General features: G+C 48.8%; 1 protein-coding gene and 1 pseudogene across 6 annotated transcripts; one reads left to right on the forward strand and one right to left on the reverse strand.

Annotated features, from left to right (window-relative positions):
• Positions 1–1150: 1150 nt before the first annotated feature.
• Abhd1 (abhydrolase domain containing 1) lies at positions 1151–6180 on the forward strand (annotated as a pseudogene). Its single transcript, NR_003522.1, has 9 exons — positions 1151–1333; positions 3970–4130; positions 4428–4610; positions 4752–4797; positions 4964–5076; positions 5176–5350; positions 5490–5538; positions 5619–5784; positions 5901–6180. The product of NR_003522.1 is annotated as an abhydrolase domain containing 1, transcript variant 1, noncoding (transcript).
• Preb (prolactin regulatory element binding) lies at positions 2752–11441 on the reverse strand. Of its 5 annotated transcripts, NM_016703.3 has the most exons (9): positions 11056–11412; positions 10308–10497; positions 9801–10021; positions 9556–9636; positions 9318–9442; positions 8973–9146; positions 7347–7419; positions 7015–7174; positions 2752–6822 (listed from the first exon to the last, which is right to left on the reverse strand). In NM_016703.3, exons 1-9 carry the CDS (start codon positions 11188–11190, stop codon positions 6728–6730), a joined length of 1254 nt encoding a protein of 417 aa, NP_057912.2. In that variant the 5' UTR covers positions 11191–11412; the 3' UTR covers positions 2752–6727. The 5 variants fall into 5 exon arrangements, 4 of the variants coding, with proteins under 4 accessions (NP_057912.2, NP_001281231.1, XP_006504078.1 ...); NM_001294302.1 differs by lacking the exon at positions 7015–7174; XR_376814.3 differs by lacking the exon at positions 7347–7419 and having other exon boundaries at positions 2756–6822; positions 11056–11441.
• Positions 11442–18472: the final 7031 nt, after the last annotated feature.

Below are 18472 nucleotides of genomic sequence, written 5' to 3' on the forward strand. Positions count from 1 at the left end.
GGAACACGTACCAGCATTCTCATTTAACTTGTCAGAAACTGAATGCATTATCTTCCTCTTCAAGCCTTTCCCTCCTGTGGTCTCGCCCAGGAATAGACACCTGCGTTTATGCTGTCTGGAACCTGAGCGTCATTCCTGTCCCTCCTCTGCCTCAGCTTTACCCTACTGAAGAGTCCTGCCAAGTCTACCTTCTATCTTGAAGATCTTCATTCCTCTCCCTGACTGCCCCAGTACAGCCAGCTGTTTTCTGTGCCCTCAACAGTGTCTGCGTGGCCCCTTAACTCCTTTCTCCTCCTCCTTCCCTAAGTAGCCTGAGGGTTTCCTCTGCCCTCAGAAAGCTGTTCAGCACCTGCTCCTTGACTACCCACACCTAGACACACATTTCTTTTTGGCTTCTGTAAGAAAGGCCCTAACTCCACATTTTCACTTATCCCACTTGCCTGGGAAACTCCTACTCATTTTCTGCCATTGAAAGTTTAGGCGTCATTTTCGCCGACCCCCAAATAGTAGCAGGGAACACTCCCTTCTTTTAATCCTAAGAGTTCGGGCTCTGGAACATTTAGATCTCATATAGATTTTTCCTTTACATATGTTGATATATCCGTGCCTTGGCTGGTCCCTGGGGCGTTTATATCCACTGCCTGCTGCATAGCTGCTGAACAAATCATCTGTTGCGCTTTTTGTTGGTGGGGATTAGTAAGAGACCACGTAGAGACATTTAACCTAGGGAGTACAATGTCAGCACTGAGCGGCTGAAACCTGAGTATGTATCAATTTGTTGGGCAGTGCTTGTGCCCAGTGTGTGAGGGTCACGGTGAATGGCTGTACTCTGTGACTGAGCCACAGGAGTGGCTGCGGGACCTTCCCAGGATGTCTGATTCAGCCTTCGCCATCCAGACCGCAAGCACCAAGATGGCAGCTGTGGGGGCGCTGCTTGCCCTAGGGATTCAGTGCTTTTCACCACGAAGGGGAAGCCGGAGTGGAGGATCGTGGGCGACTCCGCTACTGCCGCTGGGGCTAGTGAGGTTAGGCAGACAGCCAGACACCGCCCCTCGCCTCAGAACTGGCGGTGGGCGGGGCCGACGGCGGGTGGGATCTGCAGAAGCCTGCCAATGGCTTGCAAGAGGCGGGTGCACGACAAACCGCAAGCGGAAGAGTCAAAGTTCAGGAGCTAGAGGCGCCGGGAGCCTGGGAAATGGAATACCCCTACACAACCAAGATGCTGAGTTCCTCCCTGAGCCCGCAAAACGGCACCTGGTCAGACACCATCTCTCTGCTCTTAGCTCTTGGCGTTGCTCTCTACTTGGGCTACTACTGGGCATGTGTGCCCCAGGTGGGTGAGGGCCGAGCCATGGCCGGCGTGCTTGGGGTACTGGAGACTATGAGGGTATTCTCCAGCCTAGGCTTGAGCCCTTTCTGAAAGCTTGGGTAGTTGGTTCTGCGGCGCCATGTGGATTTTGCTATTGCGACCTACTGGAGAGCTGGTTCTGCCTCTTTTAGATTCTTGGAACCTTCTCCCGACAGCTGGGTTTTTTTGAGCATAGGAAGGGTGCTCCCCCTATACTGTTGACTGACTTTTGGATAAAGGTGGGGTGGAGGGTATCCTCAAATTTCAGAGGTGAAGGATTTCTGCTTTGCTTTTGCTTTTAGGTGGTCTAACAAAAATATGTAGATTATGTTCACTAGCTGTACAGAATAGTGGAACGGATGCCTGTGTGGTTCTGGCACCGCTCCGTCAGCTTAGCAGGCCCTCCTCTCTCTTGAGGACTGGCTGAGGTTTCTGCCAAGCTTAGGACAGATGGATAATTCTCTACACTCAGTCCTGTTCTAAGTTCTAGCCTCCTTGTGTATACAGTGCTGAGAAGTCTTAACAGGTCAATTTGATTTGGTCAATCTGATCAAACGGAAATGTAGATTAAAATAACACAATCTACATATCCAGGACAGCTAAGGTTTTTAATCTCATTAAAACCTACTTAGGTAACTTGAGTCTAACAAGAAAGCTATTGATTCAACTTGTTATAAAAGATCTCTAGGGGTTAAATGCTTACTCCTGGCTACTGGGAAGGCTGAGACAGGAGGATCACTTGAGCCCAAGAGTTTTGCGCCATTCTGGCCTACAGGTAACATAACAAGGCCCTGTGCCCATCAGTGGGGTCATGGGGCCTGTTTCTAAGACAGCCACTTGTAGATGAAGGTCATGTAAATTGGGAGTGAAGAGGTGCTTGAATGCTTACGGGCAGCCAGGTTCTGTTCCTGGCAACTACATGGCACTCCCAGTTCACAACTGTCAGTAACACCCTCCCTGGCTTTCAGGCATATGGGTAGTGCACAAACATGCATGTAGGCAAACACTCCCACATAGTAAATAAAAATAAATCTAAAATATAAATAGCAAAATTGAAAATGTTTAAAATCACATAAAATGCTTACTTTACATAATACCTGGAATGCAGGGAGCATCCACTAACTTTTACTTACAAGTTATTATTGTTGATAACCATAATTACTAATTTTGCTTTGCTCTTGTTTGCTCTGTCTTGGGGCAGACCAACTACCCTCTGAGAGTCATAATTCCTTTACTTTTATCAAATAAGGTTGGGATTTGTCTCCACTATAGCACAGTGATTTCATTGTTGTTATTTCAGGGTTTAAGGACCAGGGTCCAAGTCACAAGATAAACTGGGCCTTGTTAGTGTATCATTTGGCTAGCCCCTTCTGAGTAGCATGGCTGTAAGATAGAACAGGATCTAAGTTTCTTACAAGTGCAATTTATGATTAAAACAAACAAACAAACAAACAAACAAACAACCTTCTCCAATGCTGGAGACTGTCCCGGGCTTGCTGTATCCCAACATAACCCTCCCATTCTGCTCTTAGGCTGGCGTCCTCCAACTCTGTTCAGCCCAGTGTCCTTAGGTCTGTGAGGCTAGGCCAGCTCATTTACTTCATGCCAATAAAGAACCAAGCGAAGAGGCAGAAGAGAGTCAGGGCTTGGTGCCCATCAACCTCGTTTGTCCCCATTGTCCCATCACTGTGCCCTTTTCTCTAGTTGGCACGAGGAAAGGAAATACTTGTTCACGTTGGGGTGCTTCCTCCTGTAGAACACAGCCTAAGAACTGGGGCTCCACAAGAGAATATGAGGTGCCCCTGTAAAAGAAGCCCTTCAGCACTGAGCACACATACATTAGAGAAATATGTAGACACTGGGGTGCTAAAATCAGTGGGGTACAGGAGCTGGAGTGACCCGAATGAGCTTCAGGGTGATGCATTTGGACAAGGTTGCTACAATGCAAAGGCCAGATTGAATGGCAGAGGTATCTTCACCTGGTCAAGAGTCCCAACCAGCACACCAAGGTGACACAAGCCTAGCACAGAGGCAGGAGGATTACGATGAGTTCAAGGCTCCAACCATCCAGGCCAGATGTCTCAGCCCTGAAGAGCATATACTTCTGTCCCTGCAGATCAGTTTGTCCCAGCTTCCATGCTGTGGCTCTCTCAGCTACCTCTAACTCCAGCTCCAGAGGATCCAACACTTCTTCTGGATCTCACAGGCAAGATCTGACCTGTGTGCCCATGCTCATAGGAGAGGCACATAATTAGAAATAAAACCAAACCAGACAAAAACTCCAGTTTACCAGCCAGAGGAGCACAGGCCATACTCTAGCTGCTCACCTGAGCGGCTTATAGTACCTGTTCTAGCACAAGTGGGTTTGAGGAGGGGACAGGCTGAGTGTGGGAGTCAGTACCTCGACAACTGCTGCAGTCCTTCCTTCAGGGTCAGTCCCGGAGGGGACACTTTAGGACTGTGGTTTTTGTGGGGCACCATATGCCACTCTAGGCTGAGCTGTGCTGGACACTTGACTGTGGCAAATCCATCCTTAAGGCTGGATTCCGGGGAGGAGCTCACTGACCCTCCAGTGTCTGGGACAGGACAACAAAAGAGGCCAATGTGTTGTATGATTATAGAGGCCTCGTCTGGTGGCTGGGCCCCAGTTTCTGGCCTTCCTGGAACAACACTGTCCAGTCACTGTGGAGACTTTCTACCCGACACTGTGGTGCTTTGAGGGACGGCTGCAAACCATCTTCCGAGTCCTCCTGCAGTCTCAGCCTGTGGTCCCTTACCGGAGGTAAGAAGGGTCAGGACCAGGAACACAAAGCTGCAAGTCTCTATGGTCCACCTCTTTATATGACGGTAATCTTTGTCCCAAAGCATGAGCCTATATGTATGGAAAGGCTCTCTACTTGCACCCACACAAGGTTAATAGTCCAATCTAGCTGGTCACCTTGCTGTTTTATATGAAGCGTGCCTTCAAGTGATACCCATGACAAACAGCAGAGCTTGTGGGCGAGTCAGAGGGTAGAGCTTTGACATGCAGAAGTGCAACTCCTAATAACATCTTTGTGTTGCAATCTCTAAACCCCAGTGAAGTCCTCCAGACCCCAGATGGAGGCCAGTTCCTTCTAGACTGGGCCGAGCAGCCTAACAGCACTCACTACCCGGACCCTACCACCCAGCCCATAGTACTGCTGCTTCCAGGCATCAGCGGCAGTAGCCAGGAGCCGTACATCTTACACCTAGTTAACCAAGCTCTGAAGGATGGCTATAGGTAAGGACAGGGTACAGAACTTGGGAAGGGCAAAAGTACATCTGACCCTGATATGGTACTCTCTGACAGGGGCCTTTCTGAAGACTATCAAGGGGAGGGTCTTCTTGGGAGGGCTTGGCTCACACTCCTATCTTGCCCCAGGGCTGTTGTATTTAATAACCGAGGATGCCGAGGGGAAGAGCTGCTGGTGAGTACCCTCCTCCTTTGTGGTGGCCCTGTCCCTGTTCCCTTTAGAGACCACTGGCCCTAGGGCTCTACCTACTTACCAACCCCCTACCCTTCCTGAGCCCTTCCGCTTGGCTGTCTTCTGGCAAGAGCCTCCCTCCCTAGTCAATGACCCGCTTTGCCCTCAGACTCACAGGGCTTACTGTGCCAGCAATACTGAAGACCTAGAAACAGTTGTGAAGCACATAAAACGTCGCTACTCCCAAGCTCCACTGCTGGCTGTGGGCATCTCTTTTGGAGGGTAATAGTTGCCTGGGTTTGTTCATCTTGTCTTTTTCTCCTCTTCTGTCCCAGTGTTCCCATGCCAACACTTTCCATGGCCCTGCATCCAATTTTACAGGATACTGGTGCTTAACTATCTGGCACAGACTGGGAAGGCTGGAGGCTTGGTCGCAGGACTGACCATTGTCTGCATGTTGGGATTCCTTTGAGACCGTTGACTCCTTGGAGACCCCACTCAACTCACTGCTCTTCAATCAGCCACTCACTGCTGGACTCTGCCGGCTTGTGGCCAGGTAGGATAGCAGATGGCAGGCTCTGCCAGTGCTTGGGTCCATTCCAATCTGGGCTTTCTTGAGGAGGTAAGAAGACAGAAGCTGTGAGCTCTGGGTTAGGTGCAGGAGTTCAGACAAACCCTGATGTATTCTTTTCCAGGAACCGAAAGCCAATTGAAAAGGTGTTGGATGTAGACTTTGCGATAAAGGTATCTTTCGATCACCCTCTCACCCCAGTGTTGGTCTCCTACGTTCTAATATTATAGCCTACCATGCCTCTACCACACAGGCCCGCACGATCCGCCAGCTGGATGAGCGCTACACATCTGTGGCTTTTGGGTATAAAGACTGTGCGGCTTATTACCAAGCCGCAAGCCCAAGAACCAAGGTAGATGCCATCCACACCCCTGTTCTCTGCCTCAATGCAGCAGATGACCCCTTCTCCCCAGTCCATGGTGAGTGCCTGCAACGAGGTCCTGATCCCACAGCTACTGAGCCATAGATGAGGGTTGAGGTATGAGCCTGGGTTCTCATTCCCGGACAGCTTTCTGACCTCCTGACTCCCTTCTAGCCTTCCCTCTGCAGGCTGCCCAGAAGTCTCCCTATGTGGCCCTGCTCATCACAGCTCGGGGTGGCCACATTGGCTTCCTGGAAGGGCTGATGCCCTGGCAACACTGTTACATGAACCGCGTACTACATCAGTATGCCCGAGCCATCTTCCAGCACTCAGTGGGGCTACCTGACCTGGGAGTACTCACTCCTGAAGATGGAAAGAGCTGACAAGAGGACTGCTGGGCTCTCGGTTCAATTGTTCTCTCTTTATTAAATATCAACTCTTCCTGCCTAACGAGCTGAGGTTCCCTTTCCTCAGGCTGCAGTAGACCCTCCAGGAACTCACTATGTGTCTGGACTGACTGGCTTGGTGCTACCCACAGAAGGCCACAGATCACCGCTACCGGGGTCCTCTTTGTGCCTCTTCCTACCCTAACAGCAAGTGCCAGCACAGGCTCTGTCTCAACAAAGCCAAGGCCCTTGTGTGAAGGCTGGAGGGGAGGAGGAGAAACAGTTTCTGTAGGAAGGATGGCAATGTCTCCAGGCTCTTGGGCATCTTCACATGCTTCTAGAAAAGGAAGAGCTGAGCTCTGGAGCCCTGGGAGGGAGGCTGAGGGAACGAGGCAGGCACTGTGGCCTGAGCTTCAGACCACAATGTCTTAAGTGGATCCACAGGTGAAGGCAAGAGCTCCCAAGACCCAGAGTGATCGAGAGGCCACCGCCAAGTGTGAGCTGAGGGACAAGCAGTACCCATCAGTTTCATCAGATGCAGCTTCAGCCGTGGGGCTCAGTGATTCTGCTCTGGAAGGCGGCACTGTCCAAGGCTGATTCCCATCGCTCTAGAGGTTAGAGAAATCCCGGGAAGGCAGTCTGGAGCAGCAGGATGGTCACAATAATAAGGCCGACACACAGCAGGAGCAGAAGCCATACAGGAACACTCCCTGTGGGTAGGGCAAGGGAAGAAATGAGTGGGCAAAGATGCTTTGGAACTTGAAAACCAGAACCTTTAACCTCTTTCATTCAAGGAGGGGCAGGTAGATGGATAAAAACAGTCCATTTTCCAGGGGCCAATTTTTGCTATAGCTAAAGTGGTACCCTCCCTGCCAACACACACACACACAACAATGACTCACGCCGTGAAGGCAGCAGGTGCAACTGGCAACGACTATCCACAGCCACAGAGAAAAGAGCAGTTTCATGGGGCCCAAGGAGCTTTGGACCACAACCCTTCTCAGGTAGAAAGGTCACATCTGTTACCACAATGCCATGGGCCTCCTTCACATAATACAGGCGCTGGGGGAGAAAGCAGTGAGGAAAGCCTAGTTGGAAGCTACCTTCGGGGAAACACGCTCCACAGTCCTAACAGGCTTCCCCTGTGGACTGGGCCAGATCCTTCTTGTGTCATCAGGGCAGACAGAGTAAGCTTGTAACCCTCCCATGGGGATGTGCCAACCGCTGCCATTACCTGGAGAGAGAAAGCTATGTAGATGGCGACAGAGCCAGTGACCGTGCCTAGGCCTAGGAAGGTACCCGAATCACTGTAACACACAACAGAGGATTCACTGTAACATACATACAACAGAGGATTCACTGTAACATACAACAGAGGATTCACTGTAACATACAACAGAGGATTCACTGTAACACACAACAGAGGATTCACTGTAACACACAACAGAGGATTCACTGTAACATACAACAGAGGATTCACTGTAACACACAACAGAGGATTCACTGTAACATACATACAACAGAGGATTCACTGTAACATACAACAGAGGGTTCACTGTAACACACAACAGAGGATTCACTGTAACATACATACAACAGAGGATTCACTGTAACATACAACAGAGGGTTCACTGTAACACACAACAGAGGATTCACTGTAACATACAACAGAGGATTCACTGTAACACACAACAGAGGATTCACTGTAACATACAACAGAGGATTCACTGTAACACACAACAGAGGATTCACTGTAACACACAACAGAGGATTCACTGTAACATACAACAGAGGATTCACTGTAACCCACAACAGAGGATTCACTGTAACACACAAGAGAGGATTCACTGTAACATACATACAACAGAGGATTCACTGTAACATACAACAGAGGATTCACTGTAACATACATACAACAGAGGTTTCACTGTAACATACAACAGAGGATTCACTGTAACACACAACAGAGGATTCACTGTAACATACATACAACAGAGGATTCACTGTAACATACAACAGAGGATTCACTGTAACATACAACAGAGGATTCACTGTAACATACATACAACAGAGGTTTCACTGTAACATACAACAGAGGATTCACTGTAACACACAACAGAGGATTCACTGTAACATACATACAACAGAGGATTCACTGTAACACAACAGAGGATTCACTGTAACATACATACAACAGAGGATTCACTGTAACATACAACAGAGGATTCACTGTAACATACATACAACAGAGGTTTCACTGTAACATACAACAGAGGATTCACTGTAACACACAACAGAGGATTCACTGTAACATACATACAACAGAGGATTCACTGTAACATACAACAGAGGGTTCACTGTAACATACATAAAACAGAGGATTCACTGTAACATACATACAACAGAGGTTTCACTGTAACATACAACAGAAGATTCACTGTAACATACAACAGAAGATTCACTGTAACATACATACAACAGAGGATTCACTGTAACACACATACAACAGAGGATTCACTGTAACACACAACAGAAGATTCACTGTAACACACAACAGAGGATTCACTAACAGACAACAGAGGATTCTCTGTAACACAACAGAGGATTCACTGTAACACACAACAGAGGATTCAATGTAACATACATACAACAGAGGATTCACTGTAACATACAACAGAGGATTCACTGTAACATACATACAACAACAGAGGGTTCACTGTAACACACAACAGAGGGCTCATTGCTCTGAAGCTTGTGCAAACTCCCTCCCCACAACAGTGGTCCTCCAGAGACTGAGTCAGGACTCATTCCCCAGCTCCCTCAAGCGCCCACCATCCAATCAAGCAGTAGGACTTCACACCTGACACTGAGGCAGGAAATGACCTCATGGCCACAGGATCTGGTCCGAAGAGGCAAGAAGGTGGAACTGTCCCAGGCTGTGAGGTAGCAGGGTGGGGGCTGACGTAGGCGCTTGTGGGGTATCTGCACTGTGAAGAGTCGCAGCCCACCGAGCTGATCTGGAACCTGCCCAAACCTGGAGGCCAGGCAAAAGGCTTTCAGTTCCTGTCAGCCCTCATGTTTGTGCCCTGCACCCTGGTCACACCTGGAACAACCTCCAACAAGGCTCCAGCCATGGCCAGCTCCTTCTGTCTTTTCCCATTTCCCAGCTGAGGTGTGCCTGCCAGCCACCCTGTGACCTGCACACCTGCAGGCCTGGTAGCGGTATGGTGTATTAGAAGAGGCTGGTCCATTCTCTTGCCACTGTAGCTGTGTCACCAGTTGATCCTTCTGCCACACAGAGGCCTTAAAGTCCCAGCCCACTGTAACCAGCTGGGGAGGAGTAAAGATCCCAAAGATGGACAGTTAGGACATCTATGTACTGTGCAAGGCACACAATAGGCTCTGCCTTTCTGCACCAGCATCCCACATCTCCACCTCCTTACCTTGCCATCAGGACCCAAAGTCAAATCTCCAATCTCCCCTTCATGGGCTTTGAACTCCAGAACTTTCTCCAGGCTAGGTACCTACAGCCAAGACAGTTACAGACCAGACAGCGAGAACGCTGAAATCCCCATCCCTCTTACCCCAATGGCCACTCAAGTTTCACAGAATGCATATTCAGATTCTCACAATTTTGGTGTTATTGCAACTAACACTCACCCACCCCCCCAAGCCCCTAAAACCACACCTTCCAGACACGAACATGACCATCAGTTCCTCCAGTGGCAAGCAGGGTGTTATCATGGTTGAAGCACACAACTTTCTGCAGCGGTTCATTGCTGAAGTCTGTCTGTACTGCCTCCAAATTCTTTACTTTGAGTTCAACCCCTTCGGGGTGAACTTGTGCTCCCGATTTCTTCTCTGCTGGAGGAGCCCCCTTTCTCTGTCGAGGTCCCTGCTCCTTGGAACCTGCAACACAAACAATTTGCCAGGAACCAGATTCCTTTGTTGTTGTTTTTTAAGACAGGGATTTGCTAGGCACCCCAGGCTAGCCTTAAATATCCTCTTGCCTCCACTCCTAAGCTCTGAGACTACAGCTGTGCACCACCTCCCTCAGATGGACCTGAGCATCTGTATTAACTAACACCAGTCCTCTAGTGACCCAAGTACAGACTTCAATGTGACCACTGCCCCACACCTAATCTCTCGTTTTTGGAGACCAAGAATTAGAGCGACTTTTTCCAAAGCTCTTCACCTGACTTCTCCGCTTTACTGCCCTTCTGTTGATGGACCTGGAAACGAAGAAGCTGACACTGGGCATCCTGTCCGGCAGCAAGAATGTCACCAGCAAGCGCCAAATTCATGGTGGCCCGTGTCTCCGTGTCATGAGAGTGCAGCAAGGAAGCGCTCAGGCACCCGTTGATCAGCTCTAGCTGCAGAAAATGCTGTGAGGGAACCAAAGTGGGCAAAGGTCAGGCCAGCCCGGAAGTCACATTAAATCCTAGTCTCTCTCAGTTGTACTTTTGCTTCCCGCACCTCCAGCTCTTATTTTTTGTTTTTTTTTGTTTTTTTGTTTCTTTGGTTGTTGTTGCTGTTGCTTAGAGCTGTATTCTCTTACTGGAGCTTCTTAATTCATACAGCAAGCAGGGTTTAGATTACTAGGTCCAGTTTACAGAAAGAAAAGAATTCCGTCTCCAGCTGCTTGAAGATGGACAAGACAATGTGCCTTCCTGGAAAAGGCCAGCGTATGAGCCCTGGACCAGCTCTCGTAATCCGGCGTGGACAGTCCTGGATTCGCAGACCTGCACAGCTTTCAGTCTAATTTTGGCTGTCTCAACCACTCTGCTCAGGTGAAACCAGCACCCGAACGGCAATCCTGGGTGCTCCCGCTAGAAATGGGTAGGGACTAAATCAGGGGTACTGCTCACCTCTGCATCCCCCGGCCACCCTGGAATCTCCCTGGGCCACGGTATAACCTGTTCTCAGTGGCCCTGCGTTCTCACCACGCCATTCTTTATGCCGGTCTTGGCAGCTCCTCCTCCGCCCGCAGCGATGAGCAGCCCAGTCTTGGGGTCTATCCGAAGCGCGTACAACGGGAACGGGGCCCGGTACAGCTCCACACCCCGGCGCCGACCCATCCCGCCCGCACGTTCACCGCCAACCCCGCGGAACCCACGACATGCCGCGCCTCGCCTCCGAAAGCTCAGGAACTTGGCGCTAGAGTTTTCCGGAAGACTGCCGACCCCTCTCAGCACTGGACTTGCCACCACTCAAACCACCGCAAGCAGCCGATCTGCGCCCGCGCGGCCGACTGGGTCTTGCAGGCGTTCAGTGCGCACGCGCCGAGCTCCTGGGCTCTCTCTGCGCAAGCGCAAGACGCCAATCCGCGTCAGCACTAGCGGGACGCGCTGTCACGGAACCCTGGCGTCGGATCCGGGTCCTAGCCCCGAATGACGATGAAGCTGCCATCTTTGTGTGGGGCGTGGGAGGTGGGGCTAGAAGAGATTACTGAAGATCAGTAAATCGAATTAAAAAGTTCTCGGACTGGGACAGTCCCCACTTCAGGAGAGATACACAGCAGACTCGTACAAGCCGGGCCTTTGTGTGTTACTCCAGGGAGGAAATGGGTTCTCCCGGGTTGTGTGGAGGACAGACACTCCAAAACAGATTCACTGCTTCCTAATATCCTAATATGAAGAAATCAGTCCCCACTTTGAGAGCATCCTCCGCGGTTGATTGGACTCTTTCTTATGGCTTGACATCCACTTCTGGAACATCGAACTCATGGGACTGGCAAGACTTGAGACTAGGCACAAAAACCCACAAAATCCCAGATAAACCGGGCTATTTGGTTACCCTACTATTTAAGTGTTTTTGGAACATGTTCACATTATAGAGATGTAAGGACCATTATTTGAATATGGTTTATATTTTAGTATTTGATGTCTTTTGCGATTCATAATGAGCCCCAGTCAACCATACATGAATTTATACTACCATGGTGTCTTTTGGACCCATATGCAGCTGAACAAACCACGTGATTAGAAGAAGCCAATTTTAGGCCCATTTACTAGCCTTCAGGGAGGAGAGAGGAACTTGACACTGAATTCAGTCACCAGTGGCCAGTATGTGCCCATATGATGAAATATTTGTTTTTAAAACAACCCTAGACAATAGGGATCAATGAGCTCCTGGGTTGGTGGTCTCATGTAGGTGCTGGATGGATGGATGGTGTGCCCAGAGAGGGCAAGGAAGTACTGCATTCTTCACCCTTTATCCTCCATGTACCTTGCCCTACACATCTCTTCCCTTCTGCTAATTCTGAGTTCTATTCTTTATGCTAGAAGAGAAATCCTAAGGAAGATGGAAGTGAGCTCTGTGTGCTGTTCTGACAACTTACCAGACTGACAGAGGAAGTCACAGGGACTTCTGCTTCCCAGCCTGTTATTTAGAAGTACAGATAGATGGTCAGGACTCAAAGCTGGAGACACTGGAAACGATCCTTTAGGATCAGTCCCTTTGATTTATGGGATCTATCCAGTGTGAACACCTGTGGGTGGGTGGTGTTAGAAATTTCGTTCCATTGTTGGACAGATACCTAGTTGGTGTCTTAGAATTGGAGATGTGTCTGAAAACACTCCATATTTGGTTTCAGAGATGTCCTAAGAAGCAGAACTTCTCACTGTGTGAATGAAAAATGACTAGGCAAACTCCAGTTCACACTGGCCGCTTCTCTTATTTTATGTCAGTTCCTGTTTGTAAAACACTGTTGAGCAAGTGAAAGGAAGGTCGCTAAGCACCTGGCAGCCAGGCTCTAATGCAGTTGTTTTGGTTTGATGGTCATTTCCTGTTGTAGATATTATCTACCACATACTCTTCCCACCCAAATTCCTCCAAGTCTAGGCAAGAACATCATGTGCTATTTCTTGTGAACATTCTACTGCAAATGGTTGTTGAGGGGATGGACAAACACTCTAACTGGGGTTGGCTAAGAAAGTTTGATCCTGATGCCTTTCCTTCCCTTTTGTTTTTGTCGGGGGGGTGGGGGGGTGGGGGTGGGGAGCGGCGTTCATGCTCTGTGGTGCACGTGCGCTCAGAGATCATCTTTCAGGGTTGATGACAACTTCCCACCTCTTTTCCTTACTGAAGTGTACGAATTTATCACTGAGCCAAGCAACTTACACTTATAGTGCTGATAAACACCCACTTGGGTTCCTAGATAAATGTGCCCAAATCTCCAGAGGTGAAAACTTCCAGCTCTACCTGGTAGGACTGCTCCTTGGCTGAGATTCAATATAAGCTGTGAACCATGATGTGTGCGTCCTTACAGATCCAGCCTGGCTGTCTGCCTGGGGCATCTCTTGTAGAGAGAGATGCCTGGTTTTGTTACCAGTTTTCATCAGCACCTTTGGCGAATAGTTGCCTTTTACTTTTGTTTATGGGCCAGAAATGACTTGATTCTGAAACTGTTGTGAGAAGTCAAGTGGTCAGCCCACAAGGGCAGAGGGAAGGACAGTTTATTTTTTTGTTTGTTTGTTTGTCTGTTTGTTTGCTTTTCTTTTTACTTGTTTTTTTCCAGACAGGGTTTCTCTGTGTAGTCCTGGCTGTACTGGAGCTCACTCCTTATCAGTCTGGTCTTCATAGAGATCCCCCTGCCTCTGCTTCCTGAGTGCAGGGATTAAAGGGACTAGGGTGTCCTCAAACTCCTAGATAGAAAGGCATATGCCACCATGCCTGGCCTGCTTTTTGTGTTTTTGTTAGTTCAGTTTTGGTTATTTGAGGCAAGGTTTCTCTGTGTATCCCTTGTTGTCCTGGAACTCCCTCTGGAGAGCAGGCTGGCATTTGAACTCACAGAGATCCACCTGCCTCTGCCTCCCACGAGCTGGGATTAAAGGCTTGAGTCACTGTGGGGTACATAGGTTGCACTACCAATCAAGCCCCAGAAATCTCAGGGATCTGAGACAGTAGGAGGGGGGTTGCCTCCTCCCAGTCTCTCATGCCTGCTCTGGAACAAGTAACCATGACCACCAACTGAGAGGGCCTTGGGCACACAGTCATGTATCATAGCACCTCTAGTTCTTCTCCATATTAATGAAGGCTCTAGATAGCCTTAGCTTTCAGCCAATGACCTTCTTGAATATTCTCACGCCTCTACCCCAAAAGGTATATAATCCCTGGTTCACCCCGGAAAAAAAGTGTATGCATCCTCATCCACTCCCAATAAAGTAATATGAACAAGCAAGGATTGTCTCAGAGAGCTGCTTCATGACCGATCACCATGGGAAAGGCCTTTGCCTAAATGAACTGCTGTGACATCATGACTCCAGAAGAAGACCCTTTCTCTTCAGCATTCTCTCCCAACTGGACCAAATCCTGCTCATCCCTGGTCCCCTTCCTGCCTGGTATGCAGACTCGCGTGAGCAGAGATGAGGACCTTGGACTCTTGTTCCTGACTTCCTCTCCAGGCAGTATACCTGCAACACCCTGGTACCCAGAGAGGAGGCCAGGAACCACAGCACTTATCCCAGACCCCACTCTCCCCTTCAGGTCTGGAGAGCAGCAGCAGAAGCAGCACACTGACCCCTGAAGGGAAACACAGGGTATGTTATTCCAGACTTTGCCTCTGGCCTTCTCTGGGCCAGCATATTGTGAATACTGGTGATGCCCTAACACCCCTGGTAGAGAGGCAGAACTTGGTACCACACACAGCCACCACCCCTGGTCTGGGCCAGAGTGTGAGGACACAGAGTACATGTGGGGAATTGGGGAGAGAGCATATGAGTGCATACATGACAGGGGTTTTAAAGATGTAGTTATTCATTTTATGTGTATGCATACTCTATCTGCATGTACACCTGCATGCCAGAAGAGGGCATGAGATCCCATTACAGATGGTTGTGAACCACCATGTGGTTGCTGAGAATAGAGCTCAAGACCTCTGAAAGAGCAGTCGGTGCTCTTAATGGCTGAGCCATCTCTCCAGCCCACAAGACAGGCTTTTAATGAAGACATTCCAGCTGGGCTATGGAGCAACACCTCAGAGACTAAGAGGATTTGCTGCCTGTCTTATTTATGTGTTTCTATTGCTGTGGTGAAACACCATGACCAGGAGCAACTTGGGGAGGGAGGGTTTAATTAGCTTACATGTCCATATTACTGCTCATCCTTGAAAGAAATCAGGGTAGGAATCTGAAGACAGGAGCTGACACAAAGGCCATCGAGGAGTCCTGTTTACTGGCGTGTTCCTCATGACTTAATCTGACTGCTTTCTCATAGAATCCAGGGTTACCAGACCAAGGAAATTCCCACCCACAGTGTGCTGAGCTCTCCCCCATTGATCACTAATTACAATGCCCTAGAGCCTTGTCTACAATGAATCTTATGGAGACATTTTCACAGCTGAGATTCCCTCCTCTCAGATGTCTATGACTGTGTCAAAATTGACTTTAAATTAGCCACACAGTGCCCTTGCAAAGAGGGCCTGAGTTGAGCTCCTAGCACCCACAATGGGCAACTCACAACCTGCTATAACATCAATTCCAAGGAACCCTTTGCCCTACACTAGTACCTGCACTTACAGTGCAAACCCACACAGAGACACACAATTAAACATAATAACCTTCAACAATAAATAAAAACACTCAGTGGTAATGGCATTGATCCATCTATTTATTTATTTTTATGAAAGAGCTGTAGTTTATTAGAAGACACTTGACCTAGGCCTTGAGAATGAAGGTTAAGAGAAAGAGAGAGGCTCAGGAGAAAGTCACAGGTCCCATGCAGATGAAGCTGGTCTTGAACTCCTTAGGTAGCTGAAGGTGGCTTTGAACTTTAGATCTTCCAGCTGCCAGAGCCTGACGTCAGTGGTTCCAAGAATACACCACAGCTCCTTGTGTATGAGGATCCATCCCAGCTCTTAGTGTGTTTGAGGCAAGCATCCTTACAACTGGGCTATGTCCCCAGCCCAGGTTTCTGTCCCCATTTGAGGAAGGGCAGACCCTTCCCCACTAATCTCCATCACAAGCCCTACTATGCAATACGGTTGTGCTGGGGGTTAAGGATCATAAACTTTGGAGGTTGAATTCAATTCATAGGAGTGATGGCATCTGACCTTTCACATCCCAGGATTAGAGTTGTGCACCTGACCACCCCAACAAAACCAGTACCCCTGACAAATGCAATGTCAAAGAGCTTATTGTATCAGGGCAACGTGTCTGGCATTGTTTCATTTTCACATTCTTTTGTTTGTTTGTTTTGTTTTGTTTTTCGAGACAGGGTTTCTGTGTATAGCCCTGGCTGTCCTGGAACTCACTTTGTAGACCAGGCTGGCCTCGAACTCAGAAATCCGCCTGCCTCTGCCTCATCTTCACATTCTTAGAGAGCCTGTTCTATGAAGATGGGACAGTATGATACCCTCTTACTATTTAATTTACTATCATGGGTGCTGACGGAGCAAGGCTGAAGCAGAACCTAGAATAAAGCTGCTGTCACTCACCAAAAGCCACAGCCGAAGCCATGAAGCCTACCTTCTATGGGCTGGACCAGTACCAGCTGGAATTAGAAAGCACATCTGAGGACTGGGGAGAAGCACCTTGCATGTTCTTATGTGTCTATTGCCTGCATCCTCTAGGAAGCCTACTGGGAGCAGTATGCAGAATCTGCCCTACTGTGTCCATCTCCTGGAGAGTGGACTGAAGCACAGAGCTGAGACAGAGTTTTCAGAGATCATTTTCCAAAACCATGTCACCGGACTGTGGATACTCCTGCATCCAGGTGGCGCCAGGTCAGCAGTGAGAACCAAGCCCATCATGGCCCGAGCTACACACTCAGAGAATGTTCATCATCATGTGAAAGCCCTTCAGGACCAGCTCTCCAAGAGCCCTGGTGTCTTCTCTGCTGCCTGCAGGAATGTTCCTACAAGATACTGGCATGCTAGCAATGGCCCCTGCACTGCTGGCTTGGGAATCACAGCTCCATTCATTGTTCTCCCCCTGCTCTTATTCACTGGGCCTTTGTACATGTATTTTTGTGACTTTACTTCCTTGCTCTTTGTTGTTCCTCTTCCTCCTCCTCCTCCTCCTCCTCTTCTCCCTTTTCTGCGGGGAAGAGACTACTAAGCTGCCCTGAAACACACTCTGTAGCCCAAGCTGGCCCCAACATTGAAGTGATATTCTCCTTGCTCTCTTCTCTTCCTTTCTGCCTTTCTCCCTCCCTTCATTTTTTAAAGCAGAGCCTCATTTAGCCTAGGCTATCCCGAAACTTGAAGTGATCCTGTTTTAGCCTCCCAAGTGTCTCCTCCTCTCTGTCTCTCTCTTTCTCTCTTTCCTGCCCAACCCCTGTGTGTGTGTGTGTGTGTGCTTGCCTGTATATACTGGAAATCACACTCACTATCAGGGCCTCACACACTCCAAGCAAACATTGTCACATTGCGACATCTCCGCGACCTGTGACACTGCTTTCACTGGGTAGCACCTCCACTGAGGACATGTCTCTGAGGTAGAAATCTGAGAGGCTGCAGGTTCACATGGCTATGACTCTGCAGCCCTCCTGAGGACTGAGCACTCACAGTAGAGGAGCCTTTTGGAGACAGTCAGGGCAGCTGACTCTGAGAACATACTTAGGCACACAATCTCTTTCCATGCAGCCACAGTGTGGCTTTAAGATCTTTCTCCCTGCTGGGCGTAGTGGCACACGCCTTTAATCCCAGCACTCGGGAGGCAGAGGCAGGCAGATTTCTGAGTTGGAGGCCAGCCTGGTCTACAGAGTGAGTTCCAGGACACCCAGGGCTACACAGAGAAACCCTGTCTCAAAAAACCAAAAAACCAAAAAAAAAAAAAAAAAGAAGGAAAAAAAAAAGAAAAGAAAAGAAAAAAAAAAGAAAAAAGATCTTTGTCCCTACACAGTGTCCTTCAAGTCAGCGGATTCTGTCAGGCTTGGCAAAGTGAGCGACAACTTTCTCCTTTCCTGATGGGTGAGTTCCTGTAGAGAAAGGATAGGTTCACGTGTGCTCAGGTCTCTTGTAGTAAGTATCCTTGTGGTAATGTAAATCTAGCCTCAGGCCTGGCCGGATTCAACTCTCTAAGGCTCTGAATGAATGCTTCTGGAAGAAGGCCTTTCTGAGACAGAGAACATTGTGCTGAAAGCTAAGAGAACTTGTCCCTCATCTTACGGGCATCTCTAACCTATTTGCTGGATTTGACATTGTACTGTAAGCTCAACACTTGGAAGGCTGAAGCTAAAGGACTTCTGCTTGTTCAAGGCCAGCCTGGGCTATGCAACAAGTTTCTGTCCATACAAGACTATACAGCACAATGTTATCACAAACAGGACAAAACAAAACTCAATGGTCAAGTTAGTTCATCTCCCTATGTTGCAGTTCCCTGCATGTGAAACAAGTAGTTTTTCAGAAGGTTTCCTGGA

Source organism: Mus musculus, chromosome 5, assembly GCF_000001635.26.
Source record: "Mus musculus strain C57BL/6J chromosome 5, GRCm38.p6 C57BL/6J".
NCBI classification, from domain to species: domain Eukaryota; kingdom Metazoa; phylum Chordata; class Mammalia; order Rodentia; family Muridae; genus Mus; species Mus musculus.